Source organism: Gekko japonicus, unplaced genomic scaffold (genome assembly GCF_001447785.1).
Source record: "Gekko japonicus isolate JY-2015 unplaced genomic scaffold, Gekko_japonicus_V1.1 scaffold753, whole genome shotgun sequence".
Taxonomy (NCBI): Eukaryota; Metazoa; Chordata; class Lepidosauria; order Squamata; family Gekkonidae; genus Gekko; species Gekko japonicus.
The window spans coordinates 65,025-77,322 of NW_015172027.1; the positions used below are offsets into that span (position 1 = coordinate 65,025).

General features: G+C 49.4%; 1 protein-coding gene and 1 non-coding gene across 2 annotated transcripts in view; both read right to left on the reverse strand.

The window, feature by feature from the left end:
- LOC107118266 (TNF receptor-associated factor 2-like) overlaps positions 1 to 7,281 on the reverse strand; it is a 21,344-nt gene extending 14,063 nt beyond the window's left edge. The window contains exon 1 of the mRNA XM_015420573.1: positions 7,213 to 7,281. Coding sequence (XP_015276059.1) covers positions 7,213 to 7,217 — 5 coding nt within the window. The 5' untranslated portion in view covers positions 7,218 to 7,281. The remainder of the gene's footprint in view (positions 1 to 7,212) is intronic.
- On the reverse strand, positions 5,429 to 5,500 carry TRNAA-GGC. The gene has a single exon. It is a non-coding gene; the product is annotated as a tRNA-Ala (tRNA).
- Positions 7,282 to 12,298: the final 5,017 nt, after the last annotated feature.

Genomic DNA, 12,298 nt, shown 5'->3' on the forward strand with positions numbered 1-12,298 from the left:
GATCTTATCAGCTGCTTTAATCCAGTCTTAGCTATACTTATTGCCCAGTTACTTACACATCTTGACTCTAAGTAGCCCTTCCTGGCAACTAATTCCCCCCCACCTATATCATGTGAGGCTTGAGGAAGTCTGTTCCAATGTATCTGAAGTAGTGTGCATGCACATGAAACCTTAAAGGTGCTACTGTACTCAAACTTTGTTCGAAGTGGCAAGTGATTCAGTTTAATACTGGAAGTACCGAGTGTCTGTAATGGGGCTGCATCCCCCTCTTTAGTGGTTCCTTAAATGCCCTGCTAAAAACAGGTTAGCTAGAGGGTTGGGCTTGCATCTCCAGGATGTTGGTTCTAACACCACCTTGGCTTTGTGCTTAGGGTTGCCAACCTCCAGGTGGTAGCTGCAGATCTCCCACGATTATGACTGATCTCCAGGTGACAGAAATCAGTTCACCTGGAGAACATGGCTGCTTTGGAAGGTGGACTCTGTAGCATTATACCCTACTGAAACCCCTCCCCTCCCCAACCCGGCACTCCTCAGGCTCCACCCTCCAAATTGTGCTTGATTGCAGGGTGGCTCGTAGGGCATGGTATCTTCTCTCCCAGTTCCCCATTGTTAAAATGAGAAGAACTCCCCTCACAAGTATTAATTTGAGAGGGGGAAAAATGCTTGGCCCATCAGATGTGCTTATGTGAAAGCAACTGCCTCTGCACTTGCTCTTGATCACTTAGGGTGATCAAGGGTGATCACAATTCAGAACACCCCCCCCTTTCTTCTGTGTAACCGTCAGGGGTCTTTCCTACAGGAGTGCACAGGAGCGGAGCTCCAGCAGTAAAAGGCCCAGGGGACGGGCACATACAACAAGCCCCACCCCCTGCTCCCAGCAGCCCTCAGTCAGAGCAAGAAGTTGCAGAGCCCGCCAGCCACCACGGTCCAAAACAGTCCAGTGGCACCTTTAAGACCAAGTTTTATTCAGGTACAAGCTCTCCCTCCTCTGCGAGGGACAGATCTGCATGTCCCCCCCCCCCCAATAGCTGGCAATCCAGAATAGTCCAGTGGAGCCTGAGCGGTGGGTGTTGCCTTCTGGCACACTTCCGGTGATGCCAGGGGGTGTGGCATATGCAAATAAGTTATGCTAATGGGTTATGATAATGAGCTCCTGCACCTCTTTTTCTACGAAATGACCCCTGATAACTGTTCTTGGGTTGCCAACTCCGAGCTGGAAAATTCCTGGGGATTTGGGGGCGGAGCCCAGAAAGTGCAGCATTTAGGGAGGGGTGGGAGCACAGCAAGGATGTGATCCTATATACAGTCCATCCTCTGAAGCAGATATTTTCTCCAGGGGAAGTAATAGACCTCTGTCACCTGGAGATCGGTTGTCAGTCTGGGAGAATTCCAGGCCCCACCTGGAGGTTGGCTACCCTAGGAACACCAGCCCTGTCTGCATCTAGACCCAAAGACATAATGCTTCACGGCTCCTGCCTGGGCCACAATGTTTAACTTTCTAAACCTCCCTTCTCACTTCCTGTCCCCTCAAACACGAAAGTTCCTGGCTCAGCCCTCCTTTCTTCTTTCTCAGCCCCATTGTTTCCTCAGATCCCTTTCAGTCCTTGGCTTCATCATACACACCTTGACTCCCTTTAACCACCCTGAACCACCACCACTGCTGGCGACTCTGCCTCCCCCCAGCCATCGTATAGCCCCTTTTGTTCTTAGACCATGTTCGATTTCTTCAGCATTCCCCTTCTAATTAATCTTTTTTTCCCTGCCTCATTTCTCTCTTCTGCCCTTTTCCTTAAGCCTCCTTTTCCCTCAGGCTTCTGTTTCTCAAGTCATTAAATCCTTCCTTCAGCCGCTTTGTTTCTGAGCTCTGTGATGGTTAGCTTTTCTACTCCCTAGGACCTCTCCCCAGTCTTCATTTTACCCCATAAAGCTACTCTTGTCCCTGAGGCCACTATGACACTTAAACCCCAACCAAACGGACAGCTTCACCTCACAGATTCTCCCACCCCCATCTACTTACTATCTTTCTCCCTCATGGGGACCCAAAGCGACTTACATAGTTGTTCTCTCTTTCATCAGAAGGGAAGGTACACATAATCCCATGGCCTACTTTTTAATCCCGGTTTCAATTTTTAATCCGCATCAGACCAAAATGTTCTATATTTAAGGTTCTATCAGTGATAACACACAGGTAATGGGCTCCAAAGCCCGTTACTTGGCAAATTATCTTTGCACAACTATAAATAATTACCCTCACGCAGTAAGAGGCTTAGCTAACTAGCAAATCCTCAAAGTTAGAAATAAAAATGCGAGTCTTGTGCTTCTTCACAACTTTGCCTCAGAGAAAGTTAAAGTTGGCAGTCACAAATAAATGCATTTTGCTTTCTAAACAATAAAGCTGCAAATGTCACCTTCACAGCTTCATCCCCTGAGTAGCCGGAATGCTTGTAAATGTTCTATACCACCACACCGGCCACAAGCCCAGTACCATACAGTTGTTCTATTAAAAATCATTCAGGAAAAAATATTCCATACAGCACCCCCTAGTGGCGTTTTGGGGATTCCCAATCTGGGATCCCCCTTGTCGTTCCTCCCATGGCTCAAAGCCTGTTAGGTTTTCCCCAACCTTTCCTTGAAGCAATGAAACATCAGCGTTTTCCTCCCCAGACGCAGCACACATTCATTCCACTCACTTTATCACCAGATGACACTGATAGATAACACGGGGAAATTTTTGTGCTGTCAAACAGAGACTGAAAGAGAGAGAGAGATCCCCAGGGGAAGCCCATTTCTGAGATGAGGAAAAGGTGAAGGGGAGATGTGGTGAGCAAGAGGATTTTCAGTGATGCAACAGGGAGAGGGTCTAGTCATCCCTGCCCCATCAGTTTAATATATGACGAGTTTTGAGCCTGCTGTGCATGCAGATGACCCCTGGCCATGGCCATCCCCACATTAAAAGAATCTCACAGGAACGACATTTCTCAGCTTAGGATGCTGGGAGGCTGCTACCTGTGAGAATGGCTAACAGAGCTACGTGACTCAGTTGGAGTAGGTTTCATACATACGTTACCTCAGGAATACCTCTCTGACCAGATCACTGGGTATCTACATGTTGAGTAACACTTCTTATAAAAAAAACCCAGTTCTACTTATGGACCTATGTGCTGTCAAATCACAACTAACTTATGGCAACCCCAGCAAGGGGCTTTCAGGGCACGTGAGACGCCAAAGTGGTTTGCCATGGCCTTCCTCTGCAGAGTCTTCCTCAGCGGTGTCATTTCCAAGTACTGACCCTGCCTAGCTTCTGAGATCTGAGGAGATCGGGCTATACCATGTCACCTTCATAAAAAAATTCCAGTTTGGCATTAAAAAGGTAACTGTCCCTTCGCTTTATTTTTTTTAAAAAAATCATTATTTGAACTGTCTTGATAACCTGTGTTATGAGGAGTAAGCAAAATATAATCATCTCTTTTGAGGGAACGGGGTTGATTCAATCTCGAATATAACCCAAAGTGGGCCTTTGAATTTTACTTTGAATCTCCCTCTCCTTAACGGAAAGCTTTTTCATCCACTCTTATCAAAATTTGGGGTGATGCCTTGGCTTTCTTCTGTTCAGTGTGATCCATGGCCCAATAGCATTTCTCTACAAACTCTCTTCTTTCACTTAGTCTGCTTCAGACAGAACTTTTTATGTAGGCTTGCCAATTGCCGGGGTGGGGGGGGGGAGAGGAAGTCCTGACTCTTTAATAGATGCTTGCTGGGATGTTATTTATCTCCATTCCATTAAAAGCTGCGGCTACCTGTTTCTGCACATTAAGCCTCCATTAAAGGGATAGCACGTTTTTCTCCAGGCCTGTTGGCAACCCTATTTATACGTCTTGTTAAACTGTCAATGGACTTCTTCCCTTTTCTTCTTTCAGGATCCTCCTTCTGCCCACAACAGTTTAGCTCGGGGATGCCTTGTGGCCTAATCCCAAATCCCTGTTTCAGTTCCTGTGGCAAAATGAACTAACAATAAGAATCCTTTTTCTTCTTGAGCAAGTGCCGGTTATTTCCCTTTACTACAGAGTCACCATAGCTGTCCTCCAACCTGCACACCAGAGATTAGGCAAGAGGGCTTCCAAGCAGGGTTGCCCACAGGCTTAAGGAGAACAAAAATTCCCTGCTCCTTTCACAGAAGCTTAATGTGTGGAAAGCTTTTCAAAGCGGGGAGGAGGTGAATAACATCCAATCACACCTCTGTTAAAGGTACAGGACATTTTTCTCCAGTCCACTGAGCAACTCCGTTTCCGGGGTAGATTTGAACTGGAAATTCCTCAGTTTGGAAATTAAACATGAATCAACGTCATCCCACGACTTCATTTCTCTCTCCATATGAACAGATGCCAGCCTTCAGATGGGACCCGGAGATCCCCCAGAATTACAGCTCATCTCCAGAGAACAGAGATCAGCTCCCTTTGAGCAAAAGGGATGCTTTGGAGGGTGGACTCTGCGGCATTGTACCCCACTGAGGTCCCCGTCCTTCCCAGGCTCAATCCCCAAACCTCCAGGAGTTTCCCAACCTGGATCTGGCAACCCGACCTCCCCCATCCCCTGCCAGTGGCCAGAGGGGACCTGGCAGCAACCCTAATACTACATTTCACAGCACACACATCCTAGGAAGCTGTGTGGATATCTGCTGGATCAGACCAAAGGTCCAGCTGATCCAGTATCCTGTTTCCCACAGCTAAATATCTCCGAGGAGCCATAAGCAGGGTACAAAAGCAGCAGCATCTCACCGACTTATATTTGGAGGTACACTGCCTCTGAAGGTGGAAGTTCCACTTAGCCATCATGACACAGCTGTTGATAGATCTGCCTTCCATGATCCCCCCCCCCAGTCCTCTTTTAAAGCCACCAGCACTAATGGGTCATCTTGGGGAAGCAGCATATTTCAGAAGTTTAATACACATGGCTTCAGTAACTGTGAGTACAACCTTGACTTGGGGTTGTGATGTCCTAAGGTCCCTTGTCTCAACACAGGAGACCAGTTTCATTGCATGCACCGTGGCACATGGCTGAGACAAAAATGACTTTGGGCATTCTTCAGTCATTTCCACACGAGATGTTTAACCTGCCCTTGAGCACCTTTTCTGTGCTATTCAGATTAATGTGTAATTTAGTCAGTACATTTTTATCACCACCCTTCCTCCATCGAACTCAGGAATGCAATGTCCAAAACTCAGGGCAGTGTACATGGTCCTCCCCTCTCCCGTTTCACCCTTTCAACAACCCCATGAGAGCCAGTGTAGTGTAGTGAATGCACAGGAACATGTGAACCTGCCTTATACTGAATCAGTCCCTTGGCTCATAAAAGTCAGTGTTGCCTACTCAGAATTGCAGTGATCTCAGGCACAGGCCGTTCCCATCACCTACTTCCAGATCTTTTAATTGGAGATACCAGGGATTGAACCTGGGACCTTCTGCTGGCCAAGCAGATGCTCTACCACTGAGCCACACCTCCAAAACTCAGGGCAGTGTACATGGTCCTCCCCTCTCCTGTTTTACACTTTCAACAACTCCATGAGAGCCAGTGTAGTGTAGTGAATGCACATGAACATGTGAAACTTATACTAAATCAGTCCCTTGGCTCATCAGAGTCAGTATTGTCTACTCAGAATTGCAGTGGGGCTCTCCAGGGTCTCAGGTAGAGGCCGTTCCCATCACCTACTTCCAGATCTTTTAATCGGAGATACCAGGGATTGAACCTGGGACCTTCTGCTGGCCAAGCAGATGCTCTACCACTGAGCCACAGCACTTCAACCTCCAGGTGGGACCTGGGGATCCCCAGAATTACAGCTCATTTCCAGAGAACAAAGATAAAGTGGATAGACTACTGGATTAGGATCTGGGAGACCCGTATTCGAATGACTAATATGCATGCTCGCTGGGTAACCTTGGGCCAGTCACACCCTCACCGACCTCATGGGGTTGCCACGAGGATAAAATGGAGAAAGGGAGAATGGCACAAGACGCAGTGGGGTAAAAAGTGGGGTATAAATGAAGTAAGTAAATACGTACAGAGGGTAGACTGAGAGAGAATGGCTGGCCCCAGGTCACCCAGCAGGGTTCCTTGGAAGACTGGGGATTTGAACCTGGGTCTCCCAGACCTTAGTGCTTGACCCTCTATCCCCTATGCCAGTGGTGGCGAACCTATGGCACGGGTGCCAGAGGTGGCACTCAGAGCCCTCTCTGTGGGCACGCGTGCCATCGCCCCAGCCAGGCCCAGACCATCATTAAAGTGTCAAATTCTCTGCCAAATAATTTTAAGTAAATGAAAGCATTTGGGATTGCTTTCCTTACTTTGTTTGGATCATCTTAAGTTAATGTATGAGTTGTTTTTTCTAAAGTAAAACCTCAGTATTCAGGTTAAATGGCCGTGTTGGCACTTTGCAAATAAGTGGGTTTTGGGTCACAGCTTGGGCACTCGGTCTCTAAAAGGCTCGCCATCACTGCCCTATGCAATGCTGGCTGTCAAGTATGTTGTCTGTGCAGAAAAGAAGCACGGGAGAGCTCTTTATAATGGGAATCAGCATTCTGGCTGACAGAGCACATTTCGGCAAGTGACTGTGGGGCAAGGACGATCTCCAGCCTCGTGGGTGAAAATGCCTTCAACCACTGGCCGTGTCACTCATTCCAATCCACCTACCCATGCGTGGTTTCTAAAAGAGAGAGAGAGATGGATGCCAGGGCTCAATTCTGCTGTCCCAAAGTCAGCCTCTAACTTAGGGCAAGCGCAGTACCCATGAATTCAATTGGCTCTCTGGCTCACTGATAAAAAAGTTTCCAACTAGTCCAAGGGGGGGAAAGTCCTGTCCCTTTAACAGGTGTTGAATGAGTGGAAACGGGCATCCAATCCTTTTCATTACACAAAGTTAAATAACATCGCCGGCTTACAGATCAAACTGATGTTATAGAGACAGTGGGGTGATTAGTTTAAAAAATGGGCAGCCCGACTCACTGGATCGAGCAAGAGACAAAAGAACTCTGCACGTGCTCAGATGCACTCTGTAACAACTTCACACGGGCAGGTTTGGGCCCCACCGCTTAAAATGGGGTCTGGGAGCTGAGTCCTCCTCAGCCCTGCCTTTTGTCTTCCAAACACCCCCCTCCTCCCTCAGCCTTCCCCACAACGCAGGCCTTCCCCTTCCATCCGCCTCCCTGTCGCATACATACCTCATTGTTGCTCGGCTCCTTTAACCGCCCGGCCCGCGGAACTCTTTCTAAAGCTTTATGAGACTCTCCATGTGAAAGTGGGACTCAAGTTTTCCTGTCCCCTGATGTGCTCCGTCAGGTTGAGGGTGTGCCAGACAGGCTATTGGTTGGCTGCGGAGGTGGCGGGGTGGGGGAATCCCAGCCGAGGCTGAAGAGGAAGCCGGTGAAGGTAAGCGCCCAGATCAGAACTGAAAGGAAAACTTTGGTTAAAATATAACCTTTGCCCAAATTAGTCGAGTGCACGAGTGGACATCTAGGGGTGAGTCAGTCTGAAAGAACAATCGATGGCTATTGCAGATAACAGGCGGGGCGGTCGAGCTCCAGGCGGGGCCAAGAGTCCTCCTGATTTTACAAAGCGCTCCAGGAGGCAGAGATCCGTTCCCCTGGAGAAAATGAGAGCTTCAGAGGGCTGACAGCAGTGTTCCCTCTAAGCTGAGTTAGTGTGAGCTAGCTCACAGATTTTTAGCCTCTGGCTCACACATTTTTGTCTTTGCTCAGGAAGGATGGCTCCAGAGCAAACTAATTTATGCAGTAGCCAAATCGCTGGCTCACAACTTTAATGCCAGTAGCTCACAAAGCAGAATTTTTGCTCACAAGACTCCACAGCTTAGAGGGAACATTGGCCGACAGTATGGCACACACCACAGGCTCCAGTCAAAACCCCTCCCCAAATATTCTGCCTCCACAGGCACTGCACACACGCCTGCCAGGTCCCCCTAGTGGTTAAGTGTGCGGATTCTAATCTGGGAGAACCGGGTTTGATTCCCCACTCCTCCACTTGCACCTGGCTGGGTGACCTTGGTTCAGTCACAAGCTCTGGCACAGCTGTCTTTGAAAAAGAGCAGTTTGTGTCAGAGTTCTCTCAGCCCCACCCACCTCACAGGGTGTCTGTTGTGGGGAGGGGAAGGGAAAGGAGTTTGTAAGCCGCTCTGAGACTCCAAGTGAAGGGCGGGGTATAAATCCAATCTCCCAAGCCCAGAGAAGATCCAGGAGGTGCTCTGCAGCCATGGCCAGGCACAGAACACCTTCTGGAGCTCTCTGCCACCATGTCTGGGCCTGTAGCGACCCTCGGTGTCTGCCCTGGCTGACCTTAGAGTGGTTCCTGGTGGTGGCTCAGAGTGCCACCAGCTCTTCTGGTAAATGCATTGTCTGCATATGAGCAAACCACTTTTTAAAAAAAATTGTAGGGAATTTAAATCCCCAATGTATTTTTTAATATTTGGAGTCCTCCAAGTTTGCAGAAAAATCTGTTTAGCGTTGGTGTGGCCCTGATCTGTGGATTTAGGTATCTGCATATGGGGGTCACATATTGCTGTTAGATATATAGATTACACTGGCACATAAAAATACAGTATTTGCATGCCAGTGGAGTTTCTGTTTGGGTCATAGAAAGGTGGTATGCCAATATTTTATGCATAGAGAATGGTGGATGAGGTCAAAAATTTAGACGGTACATATGGCTGCATGGAGTATTACATCCAAATCAGCATGTGGCGTGGCTCAAAAGATTATCTGAATATATAAATAAATATCACCAGCATCTTTATAAATTATCTGTGTTTTTTCCTATTCTAATGCTGTACACCTGCCCAGCCATTGGGCATAAATTATAGATTTATGATTCCATTATTTCATCTCCCTATTCCCTGCTATGCCAGCAGACCAGCAAGCAAGCAGCAAGCTGAAAGAGAAAAATCATTATGCTGATTTGGTATGCACAGGACTTAATGTGACCTGGAAACCAAACTTGATTTTAGCTAGTTGTGTCAGGCTGAGTGTGCTGTCTATAATGAGCCTGTATCTATATATCTAATAGCCAAGTTGCCCCTTCTATGTGGATATCTAAATCTGCACATCGGGGACACTCGGGGGGCAGAGAGATTTTCCTGCTCACTTGGAGCAGTCCCCAGGTGTAAAGAAAAATCTAAAAAGTTGAAAGAATATACTGGGGATATTTAAATCCCCCCCAAAGTAAAAGCATTCCCTGCGCATGCACAAAGAACGCTCTGGCGGTTGTGGGGGGAGGCTCGGCGGGCCCGGTGGCTGGGAGCCGCTCGGGCCTTGCTGCTGGTGCCCGGGAGAAGCAGGGAAAGGCTCAGCAGGCTCGCGTGGCTTGCCGCCAGTGAGGGGGGGGGCGGGGGAGAAGGAATTGGGGGGCCTTGCTGTTGGTGCGGGTGGGCGGATGGGGAAGAAGGCTCACCTGTGGCTGCTTCCTCCTCCTCCTCCACGTGGAGCTCCTTCTCCCCCCCATGAGTATCACAGGTCCCCTCTTCTTGTACTTCATATTCTGAAACTGGACTCCTATGTGCAGTCGCAGGTGTCCCCAGGGTCTCGCAGAGGCTGAGAGAGAGGCATGGGCCACTTCCATTTTTTTTGAGACTCCCAGGTTGTGGCCACACGTGCCAGAAAAATGTGGTGGGGGGGAGCGAGGCTATTTCCTCCAAAGGAATTTGACCCACAATTGCACAGTCACACCTCCCTTTGAAGCTGCGTGTGCAGTCTATCAGTGTGTGATCAGACGCAGCTGCGGGGGAGAGACGCAGCTGCGGGTGAGTTGTTTTTGTGTGTGCTGCTTTCCCCTCATGCGCTTAAATGGGGGATCGATGAATCGCGCCTCCGCACCAAACTCCCTATGGAGTTTGCAATGATGCACATACTGCGAAGGGGGGGGGGAATAGACAACGGCACGAAGTCCGGATGGCCTGATCAGACCATCCCGATGCCATGAGAGCTCGCTGGAGCGATCAGACTCGAGAAAGTCTGTCTGTGGCCCATTGCAACCCATTTACTTCTGGGTTTTCCCTGGTGTCTTTTAACTCTGCTTCTGTGGTGGAGCAGAACGGGTTGCTGATGTCTGCGGGGCGCTTCCCAGATGCTGTTGTCTGATCGCGCCCTTTAAATCTGCCCGGCATTCGCACCTATGTTGGGTCTAATTGATCGCAGCCCCAGTTTATTTTAAAAATGCCCCCCAATGAGGAGAATATTCATTCACAGCACGCACTACAGGCGGTGTGGCCCGCTAACGGGACACAAGCTTAAAGTTGCATGACGAACATTGTCTTCTTTCAATCCTGTCAATACTATCTCTGCATCCCTATGTATAATTTTATTTAGAGAGAAAGTAAAAAAAAAAAAAGGTCTGAACAGCTAGATTTGAGTCCAGTAGGACCACTCCACAGCTTAGAGGGAACATTGGCCGACAGTATGGCACACACCACAGGCTCCAGTCAAAACCCCTCCCCAAATATTCTGCCTCCACAGGCACTGCACACAGGCCTGCCAGGTCCCCCTAGTGGTTAAGTGTGCGGATTCTAATCTGGGAGAACCGGGTTTGATTCCCCACTCCTCCACTTGCACCTGGCTGGGTGACCTTGGGTCAGTCACAAGCTCTGGCACAGCTGTCTTTGAAAAAGAGCAGTTTGTGTCAGAGTTCTCTCAGCCCCACCCACCTCACAGGGTGTCTGTTGTGGGGAGGGGAAGGGAAAGGAGTTTGTAAGCCGCTCTGAGACTCCAAGTGAAGGGCGGGGTATAAATCCAATCTCTTCTCCTCTTCTTCTTCTTCTTGGCCTTGGTGGGGGATAGTGGGGAAGGGTTGCCAGGTCTGGGTTGGAAAATACCTGGAGACATTGGGGGTGGATCCAGGAGAGGGTGGGATTTGGGGTGGGGAGGGACCTCAGCATGGTACGATGCTATTGAGTCCACCATCCAATGCCGCTATTTTCTCCAGGGGAGCTGATCTCTGTCAGCTGGAGATCAGTTGTAAAGGTGGGAGATCTCCAGGCCCCACCAGGAGGCTGGCAACCCTGGATAGTGGGGTAGGGTTCTCCAGATCCAGGTTGGGAAAACTCCTGGAGGTTTGAGGCTGGAAGCCAAGGACCTCAGTGGGATACAATGCCACAGAGACTACCCTCCAAAGCATTTGTTTTCTCTGTGGGAACTGATCTCTGTAGGCTGGAGATGAGCTGTAATTCCGGGGGACCCCCCGGGTCCCACCTGGAAGCTTCACACAAATCACCAGGAATTTCCCAGGCAAGAGTAGGCTTGTCAGGTTTCAGCCTGGACCCTGTAGCTGTGCTTTTAACACAACCAATGGGTGTCAAATGTTGATTTCCATGCTGTGGAAAGCACCGCCTTCTAACTTGTGACTATCAAGCTGCTCTTGAAACCACAACAGCCGGTCAAGCTAGATTCTTCCTCATCCCTTTGGCAGCGTGACTTGTGTTTCCTCCACCCCCACCTTCTGAGGGGGCTACCTGGATAAAAATATGAATTCATCACCTGGAAGGTTGTTTTGCGTGTGTTTTCAAGCTTGTGGTTGGGAAAAGCAGATCGAGGAAGTCAGGGGGGGTAAATTTCACAAGCTTTCTCATCCTCCTCTGCTGTACTGTGGTGTCATATAAACCAGCGGAACTCCCCACCCTGGACAACTGCAAACTTCCAGTCACTACTAAAAGCTTCTATGTTTCCCGATGAACTGTGGAGATGCTCTCAGTTACATTGTGGTGGTGGGGGAGGGCATTTCAACTCTGTAGTCACAGCTCACTGAAGCATCAGAGCTACTCGTCCCACTTTCTAGGACACTGGATTTCAGATTATCTATATATCTAATAGCCAAGTTACCCCCTCCGTGCAGATATCTAAATCCGCACATCGGGGGCACTCGGGGGGCAGAGAGATTTTCCTGCTCACTTGGAGCAGTCCCCAGGTGTAAAGAAAAATCTAAAAAGTTGAAAGAATATACTGGGGATATTTAAATCCCCCCCAAAGTAAAAGCATTCCCTGCGCATGCACAAAGAACGCTCTGGCGGTTGTGGGGGGAGGCTCGGCGGGCCCGGTGGCTGGGAGCCGCTCGGGCCTTGCTGCTGGTGCCCGGGAGAAGCAGGGAAAGGCTCAGCGGGCTCGCGTGGCTTGCCGCCAGTGAGGGGGGGGGCGGGGCAGAAGGATTGGTGGGCCCAGGCCTTGCTGTTGGTGCGGGTGGGCGGATGGGGAAGAAGGCTCACCTGTGGCTGCTTCCTCCTCCTCCTCCACGTGGAGCTCCTTCTCCCCC